General features: G+C 37.9%; 1 protein-coding gene across 4 annotated transcripts in view; it reads left to right on the top strand.

The window, feature by feature from the left end:
• Window positions 1-16,439, top strand: part of TNRC6B (trinucleotide repeat containing adaptor 6B) — a 120,405-nt gene that overhangs the window by 16,429 nt on the left and 87,537 nt on the right. For 3 of the 4 annotated variants that reach the window (XM_064702359.1, XM_064702357.1, XM_064702354.1), the window contains exon 3: window positions 746-844. In XM_064702359.1, coding sequence (XP_064558429.1) covers window positions 791-844 — 54 coding nt within the window. In that variant the 5' untranslated portion in view covers window positions 746-790. The remainder of the gene's footprint in view (window positions 1-745; window positions 845-16,439) is intronic. The other variant, XM_064702355.1, reaches the window with a different exon arrangement.

Genomic DNA, 16,439 nt, shown 5'->3' with positions numbered 1-16,439 from the left:
TAGTTGTATTGCATCCTTCCATAAGTTACTTTACAATTTGAAGAATGGAGTTTGGGGTGCAGATTTTGTTCAGTTGGAGCCTCACTGACACTGTCAAACAAATCAGAAAATAGATTACCTAGTCATGTTAAATATTTGAAACACTGGGATCTGTTGACCTGGGTTAAATTGTAAATGCCATCCCAAAGGTAAATGACTATCTGTTCCCTGAACTATTTAGATTCTAGAATGGATTTATTTTTAGAATGAAGTCAAGGAAAAAATCCTGAAAGTAAGACTTCAGAGGTACTGTGAGATCACTGGAAGTCTTAACAATTTTTCAAACTAATAACCTTTCGTTTGTCTTTAAGCTGTGTCTTTAAAGCTTGTATTTGCACAAAAGCTATTTCCTAGTAAGAAAGAATTGCTCAGCTCTGGTCTGTGTGATAGTTCCTTGCTGACTGTGGCTTTAATGAGTAAAATCAGTGACTAAATTAAGTACTCAGCAATGACACTTTCAAGTTAAAAAGAAAGGAGGATATAACTATTAAGTGTGGTTTTTTTCTTTTAATTAAGTAGTTTTGTCTTATTCTGAATAGCATTTCTCATTTGTGTAAAATGTAAATTTCAGCAAATATTTGCAGAATGGCAGCAGTAAAGGTCATAGCCTAGAATTGTAGTTTATGTACACTGCAATCTCACAAAACTTTGTTAAAGGCAGAAAGAGAATTGTTTTTAAAATATATCTTTTTTGTTTATCTTTTAGGCAGTATTTTGCATTTCTGCAGAGCTTTGCACAGATCCTGTTCCCATGCAAACTGATGAGGGAGAAATACTGGAGGAAGGCAGTCCCAAGGTCAGTGAGGTAAATGCCACTGTGTTTTGGAAGAAGAAAAGCTTGTTTGGCTGAAAGGGGTGGTGGAGGGGAGGGGTACATGGAGTGAACTTGGACTGGTGCTGATATTTTTAATAAGAAACTTCATGTAGATGCTTATTATTTATTGTCATGGAGATGCTTAAAAAATTAAACTTGGGAAAATCTTTAGAAAGACAGGGGTTTTGCTACCCACTAGGGATTGGAACATGTGTTTTCAAGCACTTCCAGGAAGGAAGGAGAAAACTTGTGAAAAGATACTAACCCTGCTAGTATTTAATTTGTGATAACTGGGAGGACTTTTTCGTATCCACCCACTCTCTGAACTAACTCAAGGAATTAGACATGGGGGCCCTTAGGTGCAGGTGCTGGTGTCTGTGGGTTACTGACTGACCTCTATTGAAGGTGTGCTGCTGCTTGTTTCCTTGTACTTGCCAGCATGTGCTGTGCTGAGAGACTGGATTGTGTTGCTTTTGAAGGCACCTCTGATTCTCAGCATAGCTTGTTGGAACAGGAGAGTGTGAAGTGTTCTGTGGAACACAATGCAGTGTCCTGCTTTTTGCTTTCTTCCTGAAAATGCAGATGTTAAGGTGTGAATTACTTTGGTTTCCATAAAGACATAGTCATTGGCATACTCTTCTGAAGGTTTATGAATACAGTTTATAGTCTTGATTGCTCAATGAGTTACTGTCAACACTGCAACTGATCTGTGTTTAAAATGTGCTCCCTGCATTTCACAGAAATCTGAATCATTGTTAGTTTGCTTGTAGCTTTGTGTAAGAGAGAGACTGAGAAATTAAAAACTAGAAGAGTAAAGTTAAAATCTGTTTCCTAGGTAGACCTTTGGAGAGATGCTTTCACTGTTTTAGGGTATAAGAAAACACATTTTTTTAGCTGTAAGCACCAAGTTAGGAAGTAAGTTAGTAAGTAATTATTAGAGGAAGGACTTGGCAATTGTGCTACATGTACTTTAGGAGTTGTGTTAATTTTAAATAGCTTTGAAGGAAGGTTGGCTCTAGATAAGGAGCTGAAAAATGAGAACATATCAGTGGATGTACTTGCAGCAATGCAGGCTATTGAACACATCTTTTGACAAGGATGTGATTACAGGTTTCAGTGGGGAATAGACATGAGAGAGGAGACATCATGGTGCAATTAATTACTGATCATAGCACAGCTATTGGTGCCTCCTTTTCACCACACAGAGAGGATCTTTGCTCTGTGTGTGAACAGGCATTTATGTGTATACAAACAGGTGCCTGTGTGTATATTTATGGATACACAGCTTGCTTTTTTTTTGCCTGTGTGGCAGGAAGTAGATGGAAGTGACTGTATTTTCCCCCAGTGAAGGGTGTGCTTTTCTTTGGCATACTTAATTCTGGATATAATGGTGAATATTGTATATCTGCTCCAAAAATTGAATGAGCTTAAATTTCAAATCAGATTCTTTATACTGACTTCAAATACCTAAATGTGTACAAAGTATTGCTTTGAAACAATTGTTGTTGTGGGAGATCAGGAATTGTGCATCTGGTATTTAGTGTTATTAATAAATTACTATATAGGATCAGTGAGTATTAAGCAAAAAAGTCACAACTGCATCTAGTTCTTCTCTGCATTCTCTGATGTGTAGGACTACTCACTGAAGTCTGTTTTTCAGTGTTTCTTCAATCTGTAAATTATTATTCTCTTTCCTTGTCTCAGGAGAGTTTTGTATCTATAACAGTTGAATGTTTGTCCTAGAAAATTTTAGGTAAATTATATTTCACTATATTGTCTAGTATCATTGAAATTATTCCCTTAATTTACAAATGTTTAAATGATCTAGTAACCTTTTCTCATAAAGATATTTTCCTACGAAATGCCATCTTAGATATTCAGTAATGTAGTTCAGTTTTTTCCTTTTGTGAGGTTGTTTGCCCATCCCTCCTCACCCACTTCCACCTTTTTGAGGCAGGAGATAGGAGGTATACTTAAATGAAGTATTCTGAAAGAAATGAGAGCAAAATCATCTTCTGTGGAGATACCGTGAATATCAGGTTATAAAGATTTGGATACTGCAAGAATTATTTTTTTTTGTTCTACCAGCCTGAAAATAACCTGAATTTTACATGAAGATTCTATCATAGAGGGGAAAACAAATGATATGTCATACTGTATGCTTGTAAACTGGTTTGGGTCTATAACTGTCTCAGATTTTCTGGCATCCTAGACTGTATAGTATTTTGAGACATCCTGGTCAAGACTTGAAGATAAAAGGAGATTTCCTCTGGTTTTGAAGAAAAAAATTATATTATGCCTTATGTAGAGCTGAGCAAGTCACTTTAAAGCCTAAATATTTATGGCCTTCAAACTAATTAACACTATGTAAGGTATGATCAGAAAGTTTAAGCCCTGCAGTGAGACATCATGAGTAATTATCTTCTTGCTTGACTCCTAACAACCTGATGAGCAATTGTAAAGTCAGCTCTTGAAATGAGGGACAAACTCAGTGGCAACTCATTGGAAATTAAGGACAGTTATCAATGGACTCAGTTCCCACTTTAGTGTTTATTTCTACCACTGCTGTTCATGTATATATTTTTATTTAATTAGTAATTTAATTTTTTAATATTATGGTTGTTGAGTTGTGCTCATGTTCTCAATTTTGCATACACTTTCTTTAAAATGGCCTCAACATGGTGAAGACAGCTGGCACCTGTCAGTAGCATGCTCTTGAATCCAGTAATTACCTAACGTTAGTGCTTATACAGAGAGGAAGCAACTTGTGCAGGAGTCAGTTATTTCAAATGAGCATATGGGTTTAAAAGTTAATTTTGTTTTGGCAGATGTGGAAGTCTTAATTGATAGTAATATCCAGTCTATTTTCTCCCAGTGACCTGCTAGTAAGTACCATACAGTGAAGTATCCTTTCACTTTTTAGAATAGTTTGGGGTGAACTGTCTGGTTTCTGGCTCTTCAGGGTCTCTTTTCTTCCTTTTAAAAAATAAAAGAATCATGGAATTGTTTAAGTTGGAAGAGACCTCCAAGATCATTGAGTCCAATCTTTGAGTGCCACCATGAGGTGGCAAAGGCTCACCAGGGGGGACAATCAAGGGAATTTTGCAGGACTGATCTCTTCAGAACTGGGAATCCAAGCAAGACCTCGTGGTGTTCTCCCCAGTCATGGCTGCTGGAGCTGCCCAGTGGGAGGCAGCAAGCACTGGCTCGTTCTGGTTCCAAACCTCTGACACCTAAGTGAAACCTTCTGCTACCTCTCCATTGCAACAAGAAGAAAAGAAAACCAGTGTTTCTCCTTGGAACTCTACACCCTTTACTATTATTTGGATTATGATTTTTGTTTTTAATTATATTTTGTGGTAGCTAATTAGCTACTTATAGTTGCTAGGCTTTTTCCATTAACAACTTTGGACCCTGACAATATCAACAAGTGCTGAACTTCTTGTTTGTGACTGATTTCAACTGGTTGATCCATTAGTTAAGGATTACTGCACAGGCAATACTTAAACTTGGTTTCTTAGTTGTTCCTTTGCTGTAAAATATTACAAGAGGAAGCTAAAATTTTATGCCTGATTTGAAGTACTTTTAGATTTCTTTCAATGTTGGCAGGAGTTTTGAGCTTTTGCAGAAAACTTCTTTATCAAAAAATGCAATTAAAATGCTCATGTTAAATGTAGAATCTCTCGCTCTCCTCCTAGCTGTTCCTTCAAGCCTATGAATTCAGAAGGGAGTGAGGGACTTTGACTAAAGTAATTTATAGAAAGGTATTGGTGAATCATGGTTTTGCTTCAGTGTTGTAGAAGGGATAAGAGGAAAAATGTATAGTTCTGCCATTTTAATGTTTTGTACACTAAAAATCTAGGTATACAATATTTTGATTAAAAATATGACTGCAGAGGATGTTTAATAACACTTAATTCCTAATAAGAACAGGAAAAGGGGAAAGATTCTGTATCGTATGGTGTTATGTAAATGTAATTTTATTCAAAGTTTTCATCAGTATTTATAGAAATAATTATTGAACTGAATTGATAGGCCAGGAATTAGGCTACTTTTTCATACTTTGGCTCTTTCAAAACCAGTGGCACGGACACTGAGGCTTGTCCTGTTTTTCAGTCTCGCTGTCCGATGCCACTTACAAGATGTCTGGAGGCCCCCTGTTAATCCTGATTTTATTTCAAGTTGCTACAGTGTTCATATCTGTCAGTGTGAATCTTTCCCTTACATTATTGAAAACTGCCTGCTCTCAACCTGGTGAATTCTTGCTTTTCTTGGTGTCTAATTGTGAGCAAGCACTTGCCTTCTCTTTAAATCACTCTTCAGAACTCCGTTGGCACTGGCTGTGTTTTGTTGTGGTGTTTGGTGTTTTGTTGTTTTTATTTTTCTATCCTGAAGCATTCACACAGAGATGATAAAAAGTTTTAAAAGTATGTGACTCAAGTATCTAAACACTTGCCTTTACTTCATACATGTTGAGAATAAAGGAACACAAGCCTATGTTAGGTTAGGTGTTTTTAAATTTATAAACAGAATCTTAAAATTCACAAGGCAGTGTTGTTTGGAGTTCTTTTTCCTAAAAGCAGGAACGTTCCACTAAATGCGTTTATGGGTAAGGTATGCTGAGTTCCTGATGTGGATGTTGCATAATGATGACAATAGTACAAAAGTTAGGCTGATGCTTTAATTTTGTGGGATTTAGAATTAATATAATGAAAAAAACCCCCTTAGTTAAGTAAGTAAACTTATAGCATCCAAAACCTTGATGCCTGCGTCTCTGGGGCTTACAGTCCTACTCAATGATACAGAACTGGGTTTCAATTCAGATAACACTGAACAATTTAAAACATTCAGGCCCATACACTAATGAAATAAACATTACAATTACACTTTGTGAGTGTAATTATAAAAAATATGTTTTCCAGTCTAGTACTGGCGTGGTACAGGGTGCTTTCAGATGATGGTTCCCTGCAGAATAAATCCCAGCACTCTTGGAAAATTTTGGCTTGTTATGAGAGGTGAGGTTTCAACCTCAGTGTACTTTCTTGTGAGTACCTGACAGTTCTGAGTAGGTTACAGTTTACTCACGTGGCTGTTGCTTCTCCATTGGATTCATGACAGTAGGCTTTGGGGTTTTTTATTTAGTTACTTCATTTTTCATGTCTGCTGGTGAGTTACCTGTGGAGCTTCCAGCATTTTTCTGCCCTGATACACAGGGTATATTTCCATTATTTTTCTGGAACAAGAGTTGTAGGAGCAGCTAGTCTTTGTAAAGCTGGCTTACAAGTATACTAATTTCCTGGAGTCTTTGCGTGAAGTATCTTGTATAGTCTTTGAAAAGTAGAGAGGTATTCTATATAACATGATAATTGCTTCTCCCAAAATGTAGCAGCTTAAGAACCAGGAGGACAAAGAATTTTTCACAACAGAAACTGATGTCATCTCCATGCTCTGCTAGCTTCATTTAGTTAACCTGAAAAAGCTACAGCTCTTGAGGAGAATATCTTAAACCCAAAATATTTGCATATCATGTATTGACATAAAAATCCATTAACCTCTCAGTAAAGAATTAATTTACTTAAAATTCATTTTAATTACATGTTATAAAAGCTTGTAGAAGTGTTATGGCATAGTCCTCTGGTTTTAAGTATTAATTAACATAGTCCATTAAAGGAAGTGGAAATCTTGGGTTAGTTTCTCTCTGGAACTTCAACAGTGTGGCCAGAAAAAGAACCTAAAATACTTTTCTACAAAACACTACACACTTGGACCTCTCTACGTGGGGAAAAAAATCCCAAGCAAACCTGCTTGTGAGTTTATAACTTCAAATTTCAAAATTTCAAGGCATTGTAACAAACAGCCATAATTATGGTATGGGGTCTAACCCTACCTGGCAACTGAGCACCACACTGCTGCTCATGCACTCCTGTCCCTGCAGTGAGATGGAGGGGTAGAATTGCAAGGGAAAAAGTCAGAAAATATGTGGATTGAGATAACAGTGGTGTAATAATTTGGGGAGGAAAAAACCCAAGCCAGTAACTAAGAGGAGAGGAAAATAAAGCCTGTGAAAGAACAAATGATGCAAAAGGAAAAGAATTGCTTGCTGCCAAACAGTGGATGGCCAGCCAGTCTCTGAGCTGTGTTAGCCCCAGCCAACATCCACACACGCCCTCACTCACTGGGTTTTCATGCTGAGCATGGTGCTATGCACTGTGGAGTATCCCTTTGGACAGCTGGGGTCAGCTGTCCTGGCTGTGTCCCCTCTGGCTCCCTGTGCACCCCTGGCCTGCTCACTGCTGGGGTGCTGTCGAAACAGAAGAGGCCTTGATGCTGTGTGAGCCCTGCTCAGCAGTAACAGAAACATCCCTGTGTTATCAGCACTGCTTCCAGCATGAATCCAAAACAGTCCTCTACCAGCTACTATCTAGAAATGTAGCTCAATCCCAGCCAAAACCAGTGTACAGTATGTTATCAGGGTTCACTATAAAAAAAAAAAAAAACCAGTTATAAATAAGGTAGAATTGTTGACGACTGCAAAAAAGAACAAGGAATTAGACTGTACTACTTGAACTATTGTGAAGGAATGCTGTTGATAGCCTAGGTGCTTGGACATTTTAAAAGAAATTCAGGATCATGTTCAGGATTCTTCCAGTTGGGTATATAGATCTGCTGCAGTTTTCTACAGAGGCAAGATGGATTGCTCATTTGAAACCTACTTATCCTTAGTGAAGACTGCTAAAATATAGATGCTGAACTGAAAGATGACTCTCTGTTTTCTAATCTCAAAATACCTTGAAGTGCTTTTGAATCACAAAAGAGAAGGTTAACACAATGATGTATTTTCTTTCTCTTGGAAAATACCATCATGTGCCAAGGTGACTTGGAGATCTGTAAGAGCTGTCACCATGTGTTCTTTGATCCAGTCTTTTCATATGTGCAGTTCATGTGGAGGAAGTGTACTGGCCTGGCATGTCACTGCAGTGAGCAGGTGTGTGTCTCATTTCTAAAGGAAAAAAACCTTTCAGTCTTAAGAAAATATTCAGTTTAAAAACTCATCTTTTCCATTCTTTTAAAGGTTCTTTCTTTTTCATAAATATTTTGTCATTGTTTTTTTCTCAACCAATAGCATCTCTTCTTCAGCTGATTACAGCAGCTTGCAATACTATGCAAAGCAGCAAAAGATATTTGCTTAAAGATTGAAAAAGTGGTTCTGCATTTGAGAGCTTATGTGGTATAGTCCCACAGTCCCACTATGGGATGTGATGTGAATGACAGTCATGGAAATTGATTTGTGGCTTTGCTTACAAAGCATCTCTTCTCATGCAGGTGTGCCATTGGCACACAATTGGAGGGCTTTCTGGCTTTTCAGAATATTGCCTTTTGATCTCTTTCCATTTGGTATTGGCTTTAGAGAAAGGTTGGCAGTGGTTGTAGTCTATGTGAATTGTGGCAGAGTTCTTTATAATTGGTAACTTTATATGAAGTCTTACAGATGTGGAAGCATTGATGAGTGTTTTCAATTTTCCTGTCTTATGGCAGACTTGAGGGGGGATAGGTATTTGGGGAGAAATTTGAGCCAGGGACATTGAAGCTTACTCTACTCTACTTTAAAAACCTTAAATTTACTTTAGAAATAATTTGTGGAATGATAGTTTGGCTGAATCATTGAAAGGTGTAAAATTTATTGGTCTTGACTTTGTGCATTTGCAAGACTGTACATTTGCATGACCCTAAAGGGACTATTTCCTTTTCATTTTGTGAACTAGTTGGGTATGAATTTTTTTTACTTCCTCAAATTTTTTTTTTCATTCATTAGGTGTGGAAGAAGTGCATGTGAGTTTGATGGGAAGAGTGTAGGTTGTTATTCTTGTGATGGTGGTAGTAGTAAAAAATAGTAGTGATGGTTTTCAGCGTTTGAGTACATAAGGATGATCAGACAACTGAGGACACTGGAATTCTGCAAAAACATATTGTGTGATATCAGTTTCCCTGAAGGGTAAAAGCAACATTGAAAACATGTCAGCATTTCCTGGCACTTGTTTGAATTCACTGAAGCATTTGAGCAGTAGGCAAGAGGGTGTATCATGAGGGGAGAGTGTAGACACAGTAGTGTGGAATTAGGTTGAGAAATATTTAGAGGTACTTTGGAATCATATTGGTTGGTTTCAACAGATACAATTTCCACATGTAATTCCCAGAGAAATAACATGTTCCCATGGCATCTAAAGGGTTTGTTGGGGATTTTTCGAGGGCAAGTTGTTGAAAAGCCCAGGCTCTGCTTCCAGAGATGAGTGGCTGTATTAGTGGTTTGGTGGTCTGTCAGGTAGCTAATCTTTTTAATAATCTTGATAAATTTAGAGAAATTTTAAAAACAAGCAGCAGTGTCAGTGGCTCCCCTGTGGCTAAAATGAGTTTGGATTTGCATTCTGGTAACTGGAGAAACTGGAAAGCAGCTTTGTGCTGTGGGTATTCCTTCTCCTGCCTGCATTCCTTCTCCGTTTTGACAGTGATCAAAAGTGGATGCCTAATACAGACCTAAGGCAGGGTTAATATATACATATAACAGATTTGTTCTCAGCCTCCAGCTGTTGAGGAACTTTTTGGGCCACTGTTAGTTTCTGTGTGTTTAGAATCCACACAACAGATTTCTGTGAACACAGAAAAGAAAGTTCTTCTTTCTGTTGCTTCCCTGTCTGGTCTTAAGGCAGAATAACTTCAGCGCCAATTTGCGTGCGCCTGGCTTATGTCACTTTCAGTCATTCCTAACAAACAGCTGCAAACAGTATTTGTATCAGTGAAGGTGATTAAATGTGTCGTGCAAAAATGTAATTTAGTTTTCTGTGATTCTGATTATCACCTGCTTTCTTAAGGCTTTGAAAATTCCTTTAGCAGTTCATGCCTGTTGTCCTTTTGTGGCAATGCATCATCTAGATTTCCAACTCCAAGTAGGAGATGTTTTCTCTCTTCTGTGTCAGGGTGGTTAACAATGTGTGTATTAGAATATCAGCCACTTACAGATGTCAGCTTAAACTGCTATAACTTGTTCATCTGTGTCTGCACCATAAATAGGAGATTGACTGTAAAATGAGTTGGCTAAATGGAGTCACTGGGTGAGAGTGGCTTCTGAAAGTCCTGGTGGGGGTGAACTGTTCAAGGGCTTTTGGGTCAGATGTGTCCCCTAAATGGAAAGTGTAAAAATTTTGTTATGAAAGTGTAAAAGGTAGCTGAAGTTAGCAAGAATTCATGGCTTGTGAAATGCTTTTGCTCTTTAGCTGAAGAATAATATAAAAGGTTAATTAAATAAAATTGGAGAACTTTTTGTCTTACTAAATTCATATTTTCCTGGGCTTCATCCATGCTATGTATATGTAGAATACACTACAAAATGGATGGAGTATATGGATGGAACACACTAAAAGATGGATCATCAAGAGTGGAGCAGGAGAAGAAGAGCACTTTAGCTTAAATTCAGAACGCTTTATTCATTTTTTGCGTCTGAGATGGTTGAATTATTATTCAAAGCTGCCTTGGCAGCTTCAGAGTTGGAGTTTTCAGATGGTATTTCTGGATATCCTGTCATACCATGACTTGAGTGACTTTAACATCTTTGGTGGTTGACATAAGGTAGAACTGTATCTTGCTGCAAACAGCTAGGTGGTTTAAATTGCTTTCAGAGCAAGATATATATTTATTATATATATATATATGCACACACACGTATTTTAACATTGTATTTTAAATACTTAGCTATTTATTGTATTTTAAATACTAAACAGCTTAGTGATACATTAAAAAATGATACATTTTTTATTAAGTAAACTTTTGTATTTGTACAGTATGAAACGTGGCTGGGATCCCAACCTGTTTAGCATTTCCAAAGTGTGACTGTTTGTTTTCATGGTATTTATAAAACTGCTTAAGCTTAGCAGGGAACTCATGCTAAGCTGCTGGGTATTTCACAGAATATTAGTTAACAAACATCTTAAATATTACAAAGAAAGTGAGCCATAGGTTATTTCTGCAATTACTTTGTGACTATTTGGTGACAGCTGAAACTAAAAGCAAAACTTCTGGTCTTTAACCATTGCTGCAGCTTTTGTGCCTGTTTAGCTGCAGCATAAATTACATATTCTGAGCTCCATAGGTTAATGATGAACTGAGTTCCCTCTGACAACCTGTCCTGCTGTTTTACGTGGATGATGCATGTTTTAATGATTGTTTCTGTTAACATGCTGGCATTTCTTCTAGTTAATGTCATGTTTCAGTGAGCCAGGTGTTAAAGTACCATTAAGCTGCATATAGCAAACACCAGTAGCAGATTAGTAACTTTTGAATGTAATTACTGTGGTCTAAGTGTGTTAGCATTCAAAATGATTAGGAGGGAGTTCTGCATGTGAAGTGTGATTTAGCAGAGGGATTATGTTAGTAAGTTTTACTTCTGCTGTAACTAACAGAAAACCAGTCAGCACCGTGTGGTAGTATTAACGCTGAAATGCTCCATCTAGATGCTGCTAAAAAGCTTCAAGGAAATACTGATTAGGCTAGGTTCACAAATTTTTGGTGGTGATTTTTATATATCAAGACTATGCTTTGGCAAAATGAAGGAAAAAAAAAAGGTAGAAGTAGGTTCAAGTGAAAATTTAGTTACTCAATACAACAAAGTTTGGAAAGAGACCAAAAATTCAGCCACTCTTTCATGCATATCATGTCTTTAAGACTTTCCTCTGTGTGATTCAGAAAAATACTTGGTGCTTTCTCATTTTAGGAGCTGGGTTTGTTTTTTTTTTTTTTTTTAGTTTAAATCACAATTTCTAAGAGGTTTTTTAATGCTTTCATTTGTGTACTGAATTTAAGATTTAATCTAAGAAGTACATTTTGAGGCCACTTTTGCTAAACAATTTCCACTATTCTATGTGTATTTTGAAATGCTTGCTCAACACTAATTTATTCCTAAAAAATTATTAAAATGCTAGCAGCTAAATTTTTATTAAAATAAGTTAAATTTTTATTAAAAGAAGTTAAATAAAAATTGTAATTAATCTGTTCCTAGTGAGTAAAATTTTCCCCAATGCAGTTTGTCCAAAGTGCTTATAATGAAACCAGGCAGAGAGGTGACTCAGCTTTCCTTTCATTTCTAGTAGTGATTACATTTCTGTCAGACCTCAAATGGTCCCTGAGATTTCTTTTTTTATCTCACAGCTTCCACCGCTGTTAGCAGTAGTGACTAGTGACTAATTGCTTGCATTTCGAGGACTGGGTTGTGCAACTCTCCTTAAAACAACTCTTAGTGAGACAAAAGAAGTGCTGATGGCCTGCTTACAGCAGTGCGGGTGCTGCTGATGATTGGGAGGGACGTTGGTGTTAAAGCAGAAGTTGTGATTGGGTTTGTCCCTCTTAAGCTGGGCCTGGGGTAGGCTGTGTGACAATCACTTCACTAAAAGCTCGGAAGGAGGTGGCCACAACCTGCAGAACGCGGCGTTTGACCTTGGCTGGTGCCCACCAGAGTCTGCTCATGTGCCACATAAAGCTTTGGTGTTGTGTCTGCTTGGGATGCTAGACAGTGAAAAGTTTGGAGTCTTCATCTCCTGGCTGGCTCAAGTCCTTTTGGGGTTTTGATTGTTTGTTTGGGGTTTTTAAATTGTTGGTTTGGTTAGTTGGGGTTTTTTTGTTGTTTGGAGTGGGGGGAGGGTGCTTGTTTTGGTTTTTAAATAGGAAATAAACCAGCTTTGAAAAGGAATTATGGCATGAGTAGCAAAAGGTGGTGATAGCAGCTCTCTGAAGTTGCATTAGTGCATTTCTTTGTACTGATGAAGACAAGAAGACTGCTAAAATGAAAAGCTTTTCATAATAAGTAAAGGATTTCTCACAAATACCTGAGAAAATGCTTGGTTTCTCTTAAGCTCAGTTCATCTTTGGTGGACTAGGATAGCTAATGCAAGAGTTGAATCTTGTTAGGAAAATCTTAGGAATGGGGATTCAGGAAAGATGAGGCTTTTGCCCTTGAAACTTTCTGACCCCTCAGAGTGTTGCTGACTTTATCTAGGAGATAAGGTTTACTCATTAATCAAATCCATTAGGGTCTCATTGAAGATATTTTTAGAAAGAGTAGTATGAAACTGTAGTAACAGGTGTTGCACTTCTGGACAGAAAAATATAATAGTTTATTACATTGAAGCTCATGATAAATTTCATTTTCTAAAAGTTAAGTATTGAGTGTCTAATACTGAACAGATTTTCTTAAATAAAATAGATTGTCTTTCATTAGTTAGAACACTCAATATATTAATTTGTGTTGAAATTTGGATATTCACAAGTACCTGGATATTTAGAGGAAAAGGCTTTGGAATAATAAAATACAGAGTTCAACAACTGGCAGATCCTTTAAAAAAAAAAGTTTTCTATTGAATTCCTCCCCTGCTGTTTCAGGGTCTATTTCTGGTTCCTGCTTCCAGCTGCCAGAATCTTGAATCTTTCTCCATTGCTTGCCAGGAGAAACAGGTGTGGAGTGTGCTTCCTTTGATCCCTCCTCTTGGAATCAATGGCTCCCTCTGCAGTTCTCTCAAGAGAAGATAAAATGTTTCAGATCCTCTGCCATTCCACCTTTTCTCCCTTCCTTGGGAGCGGTACAAGAGATCCAGGAGCTCTGTCTCAGCTCCACCTTCCATTCTTTTTCTACATGTTGAGGACAACTGCGTTTCCTCAATATGGACGTGAGTCAAGAGAGACTCAAGGCTTAGAGAGCAGCACCTTTTCCAAATGCTGCAGTGAGCCAGAGCTGCTGAGGCTGCTGGATGCTGTGGATGGCTGGAACTTAACAAGAGTTCTGGGCTCCAGTTTTCTTTAAAAAAAGACTCAAAGTGTGCTGAAGAGGATGGGGTGATGACAGAATGAAGGGAAACTGAGAGACTTGTGGGGAAGAAATGTGCATAGGAATTGTATAAGGACTGTGGGTGGAGGAGAAAAGGAAGTGTGTTCTCAGCTAACTGTGGCTCTTATGTGCTGTTCCTCTCTTCAGTTCATCCTCAGATAGTCACTTAATCAAAAACTTGAAGTACCACATTCTCGTTCTTTCTGTGGTATGATGTCATTACTGTCAGTGGGAAAATAAGACCTAAGCATTTGAATTCTGAAGTATTTTTTTAATCTTTAATTAATAGATAGCTGGGCCTAAGAACAAACTTTATGAATATGTAAGCAATGCTTTTTGAATTTTATTGGAATTTTACTTGCTCATAAATTGTTTTCAGAAGGCTCTTTGTCAGACATATATCTTTGAATTGAGATTAACTACCCAATAAAGTGACTTTTAAATGTTGCAGGAAGATGTAAATGGGTATTACTTTATGAGCTTATTCTAGAAATTTTAGACCATTAAATAAGCTGTGTATCACTTTCTAGCAAAAATTTTAAAACCTGTAGAATTCCAAGTGCAAAACAGAGATCACTGATCATCAAGTTGTTTAACATATGCGGGCAAACAAAAGAAAGTTAGAATCAAGGTTCTGCAAATAGAGGAAGGCAGAAATTGCTGCCCTGGATCAGGCCTGTTGAGTGATCTTTATAAATATCTTCTCCTTTCACTTTGTAAAAGCAATGTCATTGCTAGAAACAGAAAAGCTTATACTGCTATTGTTTCTAATCCTCTAATACACAGATAAATCTTTGTACATATAGATACATAAACCATAAAACCTGCAAAGACTTGTGAAATTCAGTGTTGCAATTTGTTTGTTCAAGAACTAATTTTTTGTCTGCTTAGTAATACATTTTCTCTGTGTATCCTCTTACAGGTGCTTGTTTGAGAGTAAGTAGGGTTTTATTTACATTGTAATAGCAAAGGGGTGATGTTTCTTACAATACTGTCATGCTGCTTTTTTTTTTGTGTATGCCTCAGTGCTGTGTGATCTTGCATTGAGGGAGATTTGCCGGCCAAATGTTGGATTTTATTTATATGAAATGTCCCCTTTGCCTACACCGTTCTCTACTCTGAGCTCTTGTGTTTTTGGAGTGTTATGGAGTGTTGGAGTTTTCATTGTCTCTACTCATAGACACTATTCTAAAAGAGGGCATACTATAGATCTGCCGCAGACTTTTCAGTGTTTCTTTCTTCAGCATAACTTATTTTTTCTTGGTGGTTGTTTTATTTTGTTGGCATTTTTTTGATTATGCAACTTTTGAAGATATTTTTCTTAGACTTTTCCAGATGGAAGTACAAGTTCTTACTGGGTTGGGAATTCAGTAAGTTTTTCTCATGGATGTTGTCTCTCAATATTAAACTGAATCTGTTCCTGGGTTCACAGGATTGCTGGGAAATTCAGGTTCAAAGAGACATTCCAAGGTCTTCAGTCTGACTCCTGCTCAAAGCAGGGTCACCTGTGAGGTCAGAACCTGTTGTGAGGGATTTTACTTAGTCAGTCCATGAAAAACCTGAAGCAAGGAGACTGCAAAACTACTTTAGGCTATCTGTTCCAGTCCTTGACTGTCCTCATGGTGAAAATAAGTTACCATGTGTCCATTCTGGACTTCCCTAGTTTGAGTGTGTCTTGTCCTGCCACAGGTACTGCTCTGGTGAGCCTGACTGCTCGCTGGCCACCATGTAGGTACAGACACTGGAAGGTCTGCACAAAGCCGTCTCTTCTCCAGGCTGAGCCAGCCCAGCTCCCTCTGCCTTTACTCACAGGACAAGTGCTCTGGCTCCTTGAGCATCTTGGTGGCTCCTGTGTCCACCTTCTGGGTGTACTTCTTGTATTGTGGGGGCCCAAAGGGAGGGGCTTTAGACCAAGTCTGGAACAATAAGCTCTGAGTAGAGGTGGCAATCTGTTCCCTCATCTACTGGCAAGGCTCTACCTTAATCAAGCCTGGGATGCTGGTGACCTTTCCTGACAAGTCTCACTGCTGGCACATGATCAGCTTGCTTTGTGCCAAGACCTTTTCTGTGGAACTGCTCCCCAGCCGCTCATCAGCCTGGATTGTTGCCAGGGCCTCTCAGGTGCCAGTGTTTTGTGTTTGTCCTGTCTGAATTCATACCAATCCTGAAGGGACCACTCCTCCAGGCTGTCTAGGTCCATCTGAGTGGCAGCCCTGTCTTTAGACTTGTTGATTGATCCTCTTCACCTCTGCTAAAGTTTATCTTAAAATTCTGGCTAGAAAATGCCTTACTGGCCCTGCAAGGCATTGGCAAAAATATTTAATGGACTTATCCTAGACTCCTGCAGTACTTCACTTGATACCATCCTCAGGCAGCATACAGCACTTTGTCCTCTGAGCCTGACCAGCCAAATGTTTCCTACAAGTCTAGTTGTTTATCCATTCTCAAAGAAATATTTTCTTCTTGACTAATAGTCAATTCCTTGACCTTCCCATGACTTACTTTAGTGTGTGCATTTTATTATTGGCTTTATTTATCAATGAACCCTTACCAGTTAATCTTTATTTCGTATATTGTATAGTTTCTGTCTTCCTGAGTACTTCCTCATTCAGTTATTAATTTTTTTTGTGAACTTCTTGTGTCTGTGCTATTGTACTGTATCTTCTACAGTTTTTTAATTATGCATATTTTAGTAATTTCAGGTACTTCTGTCTACTGTCT

This window comes from Zonotrichia leucophrys, chromosome 1A, assembly GCF_028769735.1.
Source record: "Zonotrichia leucophrys gambelii isolate GWCS_2022_RI chromosome 1A, RI_Zleu_2.0, whole genome shotgun sequence".
NCBI lineage: Eukaryota > Metazoa > Chordata > Aves > Passeriformes > Passerellidae > Zonotrichia > Zonotrichia leucophrys.
The sequence above is the reverse complement of the archived record's forward strand: the minus strand, read 5'-3'. Positions and strand labels throughout refer to the sequence as shown.